The following is a 12,582-nucleotide window of genomic DNA, read 5'->3' as shown; positions in this document are numbered from 1 at the left end:
CCGACACCGTCGCGTCTCCAGGCTGAAATAATTGCGTCGTAACCGTTAAGGGGTGGAAAGGTCGGCAAAAGAGCGCCGCACGCGCATCACTCGATACTACTGCGTATACATACGTACACGCCACGTCGGAAGACGCATCGAAATATTATAGCGGGAAATTACATCGTCGCGGCAACACGTCGTCGTGAATCGCGTGTTACACGACGCGCGTTTCATCGCGCCGTTCGCGTTAATATCGCGCGATTAATGTACACAGACAGCAGTTTCCGCGCAGAAACGTCGCATTCCGCGCTCTTCTCGCGAAACGCGTTTTCCAACCACATATTTTTGCCTGCGTTACGTCGACAGCTACGTCAAGGACACGTGTCTACGAGAGACCTTTACGATTCCGTTTGTTTTGTCTTTATTTTTAGAACGCAGGAAACTCTCGCGGAGGTTTCCTACGCTCGTTAAAAAATAATATATCGTTAATTAACAGTAAAACATTCCGTTTTACAGTCACTTGAGTTCTAGCGTCGAGTCCACTTATCACGGATATCTTACCCGATGACCGAGTGTTTCAGCTATAATGGGAAATAGTATGTAATATCGCATCGGGAGTGCACAACATACACAATTTGCATAATTGCATTACGAATGATAGATTGTGAGAATCTTTCGTCGAATAACAGGCGAACGTATTTACAGTTAGACCGGACTGTCGGGATAATGATTAATCATCTGCGAGAGGGGCGAGTGTGTCCACCGCCGGCGACGACTAGTCGTTCGAATGCAAATAGCCGATTTATTTTTGTCATTATCACACCTTTTACTTTGAAATCGCCGTTTTCACAACGCGCGCATACTCACACACGCGGATGCGACGTGCCGTTGCACATCGCGCACGCACATCGTATACGCGATGACTCGGATAATCGTGATTTGCGAATAATAACACGTAACACGTCGGTAACGTCGAGTTTTATTGATCGCCCGATGCAAATGCCTCGGCGCATCGAGATAAATTACGCAACACGCACACACGCCGTCATCATCGTTTTGCCCGCGGCGACGACGCGGTACATAAAATCCGCCGCGACGGTCAAGCCAAGCTCGCGGAATTCGCGTAAATCCGCGAGAACGGAAGAGCGTGATCGTAACGCGATTACGTAATGCCGAGGGCATCATCTTTCTCTTTTCCTTCTCGACTTCCTTCGTGACGGAGAGCGAGAGATTCTCCTCTTCTCTCCTCGAGGGATCGAGGGAAGTTGAATCGAGAATCTTTCCCAAGGTGAAAAAAGAATTTTCCACGTTTCATTTCATGCTCAATGAACTAAACTGCTATATTTATCTCTCATGTTCGGCACGTTTGAACAGCGGATATTATTTCCAGATATTAGAATCCCTCGGAGAAAGCTGCATTTAATTGTTCCGACTAATCGCGCTACCTGCTAATTAAACAACGTAAGCGGCTCTCTGTTTCTCGTCTCACGAGGGCGCCCGAACGACGTCCCGCGCGCGAACAAAGAGAGACCTGATCGACGGCGCGCTCGGTGTTTATCACTAATTTCGCTAATTCAATGTGTCGTGCAGGCGCGAATCGGCCGCATCCCTTACATCAGACGGTACACGCCCTACGCGTGTCCTTCGATTAAAGCCCAATTAGTTCGCTGATGCGCGACCGAAGAGAGACAGAAGAGAGAGAGAGAGAGAGAGAGACGCACTCCCCCTGAAGCCAGCTTCTCCAGTACCTACGTATTGTAGCTGTCTCAGGGTCTGTAGTTAGCCACCGATGCGTGTCGACGAATGGTTTTTTTTATACTCTCGCGCGAGGGGACGCGGAAAAAAATTGTAACGTCTCGTACGACCAGATGCATCGTCGGGAACGCGCAATTACCGGACTGTAATAAAACGCAGTGACAGACGCGAGATTGTTGATTTCCTAGTATGTCAAAGCCGCTTCGGGCTTTTCGACCATTTTCACAGTCGACACTTCTTAGTCTTCGAGTGAAATAAAACTTTTAGGAAGATCGGTTTTACGTTGCGAAAAGACTTTCACAGTTTGATTATATACACGCGATTAAATTCATATATTTCTCTGAGGCCGCAAAACGCGCATTTCTTGATAAAAACACAACAATATCAGACAGACGCCGCTGCAAAACCACCGAGCAAACGGATTGCACGGACCGCCTCGTTCTGCACACAAAAGTAATTTCAACGTAAGAATAATGTAGTTCGTGATGCTCGATGTTATGCGATGGAGATTCGGAGACAAAGGCCGCGCGCGTAGTGCACGGCCGGTTAAAAGGAGCGACCTCCTTGAGAACGGTCCTTGACTCGTAGAGACGAGCGAGATAAGAAGAAGAAGACTACGACAACGACGGCGAAGCAGCAGAAGAAGAAGAAGAAGAAGAAGAAGAAGCGCTGGAAGTAGTAGTCGTAGTTACAGTAGAAGTAGAAGAGGTGGAATATACACGAAGGGTAGTGCGAGGGAGAGGAGTTGGGGGAAGAGCGCGCGATGGAGGACACGGTAGGGGAAGAGAGCGAGTAATGGCGCCTGCAGAGAGACTTGGCGGCCGCGAGAGGTCGAAGAAGACTCCGCTTCTGGGCGGCGAAGGTGCACAATGTGGAAAGACCGCGGTGTGTACGGCAACCGAGACGTAACCGAGAACGAGAGGAAGTGCGCTTCGCGGAAAGCGCGAGAGAGAAAGAAAAAGAGAGAGAGAGAGAAAGAGAGAGAGAGAGAAAGGCAAACTGCCGAGGGAAAATGTATCTCGCGAAGTGGCTACCATACCACTCCCTCTTTCTCTCGTCGTGACTTTCCTCGCGAAGTGTGATCCGATCGCGAAACGAAACCCGCGTTACCACGTAGCGGGAACGCGTTATATGTAAATGCGCCAAGCGAGAGAAGCCGTTGGGTGGTAGGATTTTTTTTTTTTTTTTTTTTATAGCCGGCATCAGGCAAGACGCGCGCGATGATTTTTCTGCGCGCCTATAAATCTCTCGTCTCCCGACCGAGCAAATTGAGAGAAATTACCTACCGACTTGCATTTTAATATCTTTAATAAATTTAATAAAGCGCCTCTTTACTAAGCGAATCAATTTGTTAACGCGCGCTACGTAATTAACTAATTACCTAAACGTGCGTCTCCCTAAGCGTGATAATGTGAACACGCGGAGACACGTACGATATACATACACACACACACACACACATATGTGTTCCAAGAGCCTGTGCATCCCTCTAATTAATAATTCAGCGCGCACGATGCGAACGGTCCTAATTTATCGTCCGTCTTTGCGGCGGCGGCGGCGGCGACGACGACGAACGCAGCGCGCGAACGCAGCGTCCGCTCAGGTATGCGATGTGGAAGGTCACGGGGTGTACTCATTCGTGACCGAAAAAAAAAATGCTCTCGAGGGAAAAGACGTGAGGAGGAAGATCGACATTACCGATGTGCGCTCACACGCACTCTCACACGCAATCTGCGGCGGATGCGTCTCTCTCTCTCTCTCTCTCTCTCTCTCTTCTCCGTCTTCTATCTCTTGTCGACTCTGTCGCGAATACTTCTTGGCGGTGTGCGAGAAGGCAGAGACGAGAAACTGAGGAAGAGAGAGAGAGAGAGCTGTTCCTCTTCTTCGCGGGGAGAGATGCCTATAATCGGCAATGGACGACCGCGCCTCAGCTACTTTCGCGTGGCTTGACGTGGACACCGGCGTAACCGATCGACCTCACGCTTAATCATCGTCGTCTCGTATAGAGGATTCTATCCCCGGCGTGCGCTCATCCGGCGCTCTATCTTACGCGCGCTCGCATATTTATTACACGGTAGCGTAACTAAAACATAATTTTAATATAGCCGGGGGAGAGGCGGGCACACACGTCGAGGGAAGAATGATCTGAGGCTGCGCGAAGACGGACGCAACGTATTTCGGTGCGTCTGTACACGTTTATGTGTTATTTATAGCATAGCGCTTGCATATGTATATATATATGCACGTCGGTCCGGCCGATCTTCGGATCGGAAAAGAGAGAAAGAAAAGAGAAGGCGCCCCTGTGCACACATATGATAAACGGCGATGCGTGCCGCGTTGCTAGTTTTTTTTTTTTTTTTGTTTCGAAGGTGCTACCTCCAATGATCTCTTCAGTTGCGAATCTCTCTCGCTCTCTACGGAATGCAGTAAATAGTTCACGCGTCTTTGCTCTTATTAGCGCGAGAGAGAGAGAGAGAGAGAGAGAGAGAGAGAGAGAGAAAGAGAGAGAGATCGTCCAGGCGGACAATCGCGTATCGCGTTACATATCGCGCGTGACGCATTAAGTCGCCAACGCTAACGACGTTATAAATTCTTTTTGCGGAATATATAAATTTTTTCGAGTCCTCTTATCGCGCGAAACGCGGCGATTCATGCGGCGCATATAATGGGGATCGCGTTCGGCCATCTGATGCACTTTGGTGGTCTCCAAATTGCCGCGCACGCCGCATATAATTTTCTTATCTCGCACAGCAATTCCGAAGATGTTCACTTATTAAGGCTTTTTGTTTTGTTTTGCGCTTGTCGTACATTACGCTCCTCCAACAGAGAGAAAAAAGAGAGAGAGAGAGAGAGAGAGAGTCTGTAAAAATCGCCGCGCGCGTTATATTTTTACACATAAAAAAAATACAGTACACAAATTACACAACGTCGTAGGTTTCGTAAGTGAAACTCTTTTATCCTCTTATTCATTTTTTTCACATATATTTAATTATTAAATATTTGATCTCGAGAGTTTATTTTAAATCTTCCGTTTGCTAAGAACATATAAAACACGTTCAGTGTCAATATACGAGGTGAGAGAGAGAGAGTTTCTTTCTCGCGGCGAGCGCCGCGTTAAAACGTGTGTAGTAAAATAATCGAGAATCTTTCTAGCTGAGTGGAAAGAGAATGAGGAAAAAATTGACTCGGCGCGAAGAGAGACCAGGGTCGAGGTGAAGCTGACTAGTAAAAAGCCGCGGTTCTGAAATCTTACGACGAGGCTTCGATTTAAATTCCAGCGCAACAGGCCGCAGCTTGTTGTGCGAATGCGCAACGAGCAAGATTCGCTAATTGCGCTCTTCCGCCTTCTCTCCCGCGGAAAAAAAAAAACAACGCTATAAATAATCCGCAGTAATTTTTAACGCTCTCTCCCTCCTCCCCTCGCTTGCACATAAATCTTGATGAGATTTACACCGACCACCTCTCTCGGGTTTTAAGTCCCGGTGCATTAAAACGCGCCACGACACGAGACTTCTTCCCCGCAAATAGCTGTTAATTATTCAAATTACGTTAAGTTGTATTGCTCGGCCGCGTTTGCCATAACCGGGAATACGCACAGGCGGTTGTGCGCTACAACCTACCCCGATCATCCATCAAGCGTAACGACCGTAGCAGCAACTCTCCTCCTCTCTTTCCTTTCCCCATTTACATACACGCGGTCGTATGTTTGCACCTGCACGCGCTGCTAAACGTGATTTAGAATAGCGAAATGTGTTTGCCGGTTGCATCCTCGAGGATTTATATGGACATCGGCATTCCGTTCTTCTTCTCCGTCTCGAACGACGGGTATGCGCGCGCCTGCAACTCGCGGCTGACCTCAGAGGGCCGCTTCGGATCGCCGAGAATGCAACCACGACGGAAACAATCGCGAGAATCGCCTCTTGGAAAAAGAAGAGGGAGTACGCGGTCTCCCGACGATCGTGTCGAGCCGGGATTACTCCTCCACCGTGGCGCACATCTCTCGTCTTTCAAAAACAGCGAACGTCGGAATTCGTCGATTTTCACAAACCAAGATTAGAAAGATATAAATTTCGCACGTCGCGATAATCTTTTCATTTCGCGCTATCTCCCACATGTATATATTTGGTTTTATATTTTTCTATTTTTCTTTATCTCACGACGTGATTAAATTTTCATTGATTTGACACGTAGCTGTTGTGCGCGGATGGAAAAGCAAGAAGAGAAAAAGAATATTGTTTCTTCCTTGTCGTGTACACTCGGGAGAAGAGTCAAGATAATAATACCCAAGCCGCATAGTCGTACAGGCGAAGATTGCCGGTGAGTTATCAGAAGATTACCCGAAGGGCAGTGCGCTTTGATCAGCTCAATCCACAAGCTGCGAGTTTGATTCCAGCTCTCATACTAATTAAACGGTCGCTCGGAGGAAAACGCGCGGGCACGGAGGCGCATATTCCAACGAAGGTGGAATCTTCTCTACATCTTTGCTGATTTCCATACGATGGAAATGCGCATAACGCCGAGACACGTACGCGATTTTTGATATTATTCCGAATAAATATTCAATTTCCTGTGAAGAGAGAATTCCAGAGAATTTTTTAAACTTTTGTTCAATCTCTGAATACATAATTGTAAATTCGACAAACAAAATTTACAAAAGTGGCAAAATTATTTTGTTAAATCGACAAAATGTAATTTAAAAAAATGTTAAACTATATCGTCAGCATTAAGAAACAAAGGTGACAAAATTCTCTCGTTAAATCGATGGAACGTGTCGAACTACGTCGTCGTAAACACATTAAGAAACGTTTCCGCGAACAAAGTCTAATAAAATTTTGTCACAAAGACTTTGTAATGACGAGTCTCGGCGAGACTCGATGCAAGGATACCATAATGATAGATCGCGTATCTCTCTGAGGAGAGACGTCGACGACGAAAGTGTCGCATCACCGCAATACCGCGAAGGAGCAATCGCGAGTTGCCGCAAATAGTTAAGTACTACCGGGAGAAACAGAGAGAAAGAGAGAGAGAAAAAGAAAAAGAGGATGACTCTCTATTATACTTATTAATTATTTCCAGCGGGAGAGCACGACTGCAATCGATAGGACACGTTTAAACTGGGTCTTGGCGGCGCGCAATGCTGACTTCGTCGTTACGCAATCTGTCCGGTTGTCAGCACCAAGTTCAAATCGGGTCACTCGTGACTGGTAAAGTATCTCTTCGGCTGGAGAGAAACGCGCGGAGAGAAAAAAAAATACAAGAGCTGAGCACGAATTTTAGTTAATTTATTAACAGGAAATTCAGAACAATCGATAACACGGACAAGCGGACAAGCTCGATAACATTTTGGGATCCAACTTGCACTCAGGAGAAAGAAATTAAATAAGACATTAAGCACGAGCGTATTACGAAAGAGGTATAATGTCGGACACGCTAGACGAAACTTACACAGCCACGCTTTTATTTGCCATAATGGTTGGAAAGTTAGCGTGCAATGCTACGTAATCTAGAGAAGCTTGGTGCCTCACATAATGATCACGACATAGTTTTCGATTGTGTTATTAGACGAGATATGTGGTGAGAATTTTGATTCACCTGATTGACCTAATTCTTCAAACTTTAAAAAAAATCGAGTTATCTTGGCGATAATAGAAAGTGTGTTTTTAATTATTTTTACACTTGTAAAGTGTGACGTAATTTTCTAATGTATTTTAATGTTTCTTTTAAACTGGAACATCTCCGACATTTTTGTGAGGAGCGGCTGGTGCGATTTCTGTCGATAAAAGCCAACGTTCGGGTCACACCCATGTGTGGAAAGCACGAAACCGGTTCAAGGCGATTTTAAGTTTACCGCACAATTGCCAAAGTGCGTAAATTAATCGCAGTAAATTTAAAATAAATAAATTGTACATTAATTATTTCTCTAGCAGGATTTTTTTATAAATATTGCATTAACGAGATTGTATATTTTTTATTTTCTTTCACTTTTTTTTTGCATCTTGTTTTCGATTACGAAGGTTGAGCAAGATATAACCGACCTGCCAACGTCAAAGCCAATCGACCATCGCAGTTATTTGCTCGGTCGCGCTAATTCCAACGTTTCCTATTGTAATCGGCAGAACTGCGGGTTCTACGCATATAACCGCGACCTCGACAATGCCGAACCTTTCGCTATCGATCTAAACCGCGACGACGACGACGACAACGTCACGCTCACTCGAATCGAGCTAAATAAATCGTCGCTGCCAAGTAATGAAGTGCATTGCACATTGACGGTAATATCAATTGCGCGTAATATCGAAGCGATTCCGGGAGACATGAGCGGCAATAGATCGCAAATCACGTTCGCCTAACGCGCGTGTACGGAATATTGCGCGATGCACTTGCGCACGCATTCGGTGTGTGTGTGTGTTGCGATCATGTGAGCGCTCGTGTTATGCAGTTAGATGACGAGTTAGATGAAGTTATCTCGTCAATACTCTCTCGCTCCTGACATTCAGTCACGAAATGTTCTGTTCTCTCATCTGGAAGTTTTAAAACGTTCTTAACTTAACTTGTAAACTCTGACATTTTTGTCTGAAAAACAATTTTTCGTGTCTGTGCAAAGAGAAAAATTCTGAAAACAATTTTCGTATCAGTTACAACTTACGCATTTTACTGTGAATATTGAAAAATTAAAAAAAAAATTGAAACAATTAAAAATATAAAAAAAAGTAAAATAAACCTGAAGAGATAAAAAAAAAATCTGTAGTTTCACGGATGTTGACGAGCTCACCAATTCTTGCGCAACTCTGTGCGCATAATTCGAAAGAACGAGAGAAAGAGAGAGAGAGAGAGAGAGAGAGAGAGAGAGAGAGAGAGAGAGAGACAGAGCCAAGAATAGATACTTGAGTTTACCTTCGGATGCAACGAAATGCTTCGTAAAACATCACTCAAAGAGTGATCTGATGCTGTCACTCCGCGGTTATCCTTGATAAGTCGCATTGCTCACTCCTCACCGCGATACCGCATTCGCGATGCTCGCTCCTCTTTTCTTTTCGCTGGTATTTGTTTTTTGTTTGTTTTCATTTTTGTTTTTGTTTTTCTAGATCGTCGTGTCGTCTCCGCTCTCTCGAGTCATAGAGACCTTTTTGCACGAACAGCTTTATGTTGTACCCGGGACAAGCACGCACTCGCGGTGAAAACCGGATCCGAGACGATCGCGGAAGGCGTCTTGTCACACAGAAAGTGTCCGCTTCAAAATCACTGGCGCTTCAAAGCATACGAACTTTGTTCGAAACTGGCGACTTGAATAGTAGTGACTTTTAGACCGGACTCTGAAATGTTCGACCGGCTCGACGAGTTTCCGGTCTCTGATTATAGAAACGTATCATGCGGAAGAACGCGACGTCATCGACGCAAGCGTACTGTCTCGTCCTCGTGAACGCGCAAAGAGACTGAGAGACAAGATACAAGTCGTTTCTTGCACTTCCTATTTCTGATATCGCCTTGACATCTCATCTGGTCTCAAAACGGGATCTCGATCGCGGATTTAGAAAAATACGCGTAGCGGGAATTAACAGAAACTGATCAAAGCTGACTTTGTGATACAGAGTCCGGAATAAAAAAAAAAGAAAAAAAAAATTACAGAATTTCAGATAATTGTCATTGACGTCATTTTTCTTTGCGCAATGTGGCAGTCTTGTAAATCGAAGAAACCGGCCGACTTTTCCACGTTTACGTCATTAGATCGCGAACCGAGCGCGCGGTAATCGCGAGATGTCTGCGATAATTTAATTACCTCCAATCGATTATCGGCTGGATAAATCATCGCGCGATTTATCAATTAGCGAGTCCGTGTTCGAGAACTTTGTTCTTGATTTTAAAGGCAAGCCATAATCGAATGTCCGTGTCGGCGCATTCGGTATCGCAGCACTTTCTAAAGCTGTTAAAACGCGTTCACCACACCGGCGTGATACAAATATCCGATGATGCGATCACTTTCGATCACCTCTGCGGAGCGAAAGGCGACGGCTTATGCGCTCTCTCGATTTTTTTAAGCTCTCCAGGCCGAAGAATCGATATCAGCAGGATAAAAAATGACATGAGAAAGGGAGAAAAAAAGAGAGAGAGAGAGAGAGAGAGAGGATCGCGAGCATCCGTCCGTGAACTAACTTGGAGAAAAGTGTGTGTTTATTTTGTCACGTAAAAAAAAAAAAATAGACATTTGATTTGCGTTACGCCCAGGTGGCCGCATAATTTCTGATGCCGCCAACACACTTCGCGCATCATCCTTGACACCGTCTGCCTAAAGGATGTGCTAAAGGTCGACACCGATGCACATCCTGATGTAATACCGTCGGCAGACGTTTAATTTTGCGGCAAATGTGCGCTGTACAAGATACGCACAGAGAGTTTTCACCTCGCGAGAAAAGTAAAAAACGAAACAAGCGCAAAAACAAATGAAATAAATTTGTTGTATATTTTTGAATAAATCTTGAGAGATCCAGAGATATATTTAAACGGTGTATGATATATCCGTCCTTTTCCTCGACACCGTTTCTCTGCAGTGGGCTACTTAAGAACTTGAAGAGCCTTTTACCAAAAGCGATCAGATGAAAGTAGCCGCGCGCGCGTGTGTGTGTGTGTGTGAGAAGAGTCTCAACCGACGGTCGTAGAAACCCTCGAGAGGGAAATGACGGGGAGAGGAGGAAATAAAAAAAATAAGATGACTTCTCTCGAGTTTGCGGACCCCCGAATGGAACAATAGCAATGACAGTGTGCGCGTGGTTACATCAGAGCAAACATCGTCGAGAGGAAGCACGCAATCGCGTTGCGTAAATTCGAAAAACCTCTAAAGCTAAATAATCGCGATCTACTCTCGAGAGAACAGCTTTTCTTCTCTTGTTTGAAGAACAAGTTTAAGGATAAAAGACAGAAGTCGTCTAACGGAGACGTGCGCTCCGCAACTCGTGTCCTTGAGCGGTCCCAGTGGTCTTGTGTATCTCGGGAGTGATACCAGTGGTTGGCGTTAGAGAAACCAACGAATAATCTCGACCTTGACTGCCTTGAAGAGAGGCCGCGTCACGATAATTGGCACTGGTATATATGCAAATAGCATACCGGATGCCTTCATACTGGATCCGCTATCAAGCAAGCGTCAATCAAACGTCTCGCGAGAGATCAGTGAACCCACGCGGCTTGTGCCACGCGGATTCTTCAACTCCCTCGAGTCCGTTCCCCGATGTCGCTACCCGAAGAGATACAGAATTATCAAATAGAACTTGACTAAACAAATCTATCAAAAAAAAAAAAAAAAAAAAAAAAAAAAAAAAAGCAGAGCGCGTGCGTACACGCGACACACCGTCGGAATAGGCGCGATAACCAGATCGCTTTCCCAGACACTTACCCGTCCCCATGGCTGACAGCAGCAGCCTCCTTCCGCCTCAATCCTTCCGCGTATCCAAACTGCAATCTTGGCTGAGTTTGTAATTTCACTGTGCGAGAAAAGAAACTATATAAAAAATTAAAAAAAAAAAAAAAACACAAAACCACGAACGACCACGATGGGTGATGCGGTGTGGTCGAAGGCACGACCTCCTCGTCCAGCCGGGAGACCGCGGACGAACTGGTACCCGGAGAAGACTTTTGGTGAGACTTGAACGTGAGACAACGACGACGTCATCGCCGGCCTGGTGTCTCATTGGCCGACAGTTCCTCACGGCTTCGCTGCCTGCCTCTCTCTTTCGGAGAGCTCCCTTCCTCTCCTTTTCCTTTTGCGCGAGAGAGCTCCTCTCGCGAGCGCCGCTTACACGGCGTTACCTCCCTCTCGCGAGCAAGCACCAAGCTCTGTCTCCTTTTCTCTCTCGCACCCGGCCGTCTCTATCGAAGGTAGATACTTCCGTCTCGCTCTCGCGCACTCCCACGGCGGGACTCGCTCGCGGTGCTGTGCCACTACGTGCGCGGAGTCAGTGAGCTCAACGCCTGGAACCAATCTTCCTCGACTCGCACGAAGGCCTGTATAAGGCGTACGCGAGGCACCGGACAGTCGCCGGGGTCTTAAGTGTCTCGCGCTGAATAGACGTTACTGTAGGTAAAGATCAGTTAGCGTTACGTCCGACGATGGACTACCGGCGCCAAGCTTTATATTTAGAAGATTAACGGATTTTGTCGCGGACTCTGAACTCTTTTCTTAACTAAAAAATTCCATTTTTCGCTACCACCGGCGCTTTGGAATGAAAAAAAAAAAAAAAACATGTATTTTAGCAAAAATACATGTTTATGCACGCGTGAAGATGCATATCTGCGAAACTTGAATTTTGTTAAGAACGATATTACACATTATAATTAAAGTAACGGTTTCTCCGAAATTCGCGAAGAAGCGTCCATTTAATCACGAGTTACGCGATTCGGTTTTTTGTTTTTTTAAATTGGCTTGCACCTGCTGTGTACAATTTAACAAAGATAACATCGTAGAAAGAGAGATATGTGTGCGCGCGAAATATAAAACCGAGACCGAGAGAGAGATAATGTCGAATAAATTACAAAAGAGTTCTGTTACAAATTAACAAGTCGATATCTCCACGGATGAACGTTCCGTGCAAACGCTATCAACGACCGCGCTAAAAGAATCACAGAGATATTATCTTTCAACGTAATAGCCATCCTTCCTGAAAGGTTCAACGATACTGATTGAACCGGATAACGATTAAATGAGGAGACCTCAAGTCTATTCGCCTCGGCGCTGCAGCGAGATATGAGATTTCTATTCGTTCTTTAAACCACCCGTGTATATAATTTCCTCCCGTCGTCGGTAACTAAAATATGAACAAAGCGTTGAAATGTTATATACATATATATATATATAGT

The 12,582-nt window shown here is 45.5% G+C and overlaps 1 protein-coding gene across 2 annotated transcripts in view; it reads right to left on the bottom strand.

Moving 5' to 3' along the window:
- The window catches only part of LOC109860162, an 85,592-nt gene extending 74,271 nt beyond the window's left edge, over window positions 1–11,321 (bottom strand). For both annotated transcript variants that reach the window (XM_020439065.1, XM_020439073.1), the window contains exon 1: window positions 11,123–11,321. In XM_020439065.1, coding sequence (XP_020294654.1) covers window positions 11,123–11,132 — 10 coding nt within the window. In that variant the 5' untranslated portion in view covers window positions 11,133–11,321. The remainder of the gene's footprint in view (window positions 1–11,122) is intronic.
- Between the last annotated feature and the right edge of the window lie 1,261 nt (window positions 11,322–12,582).

This window comes from Pseudomyrmex gracilis, unplaced genomic scaffold (assembly GCF_002006095.1).
Source record: "Pseudomyrmex gracilis isolate BER0280 unplaced genomic scaffold, ASM200609v1 scaffold_7, whole genome shotgun sequence".
Classification (NCBI taxonomy): Eukaryota; Metazoa; Arthropoda; class Insecta; order Hymenoptera; family Formicidae; genus Pseudomyrmex; species Pseudomyrmex gracilis.
This window is presented reverse-complemented; position numbering and strand designations above follow the sequence as displayed.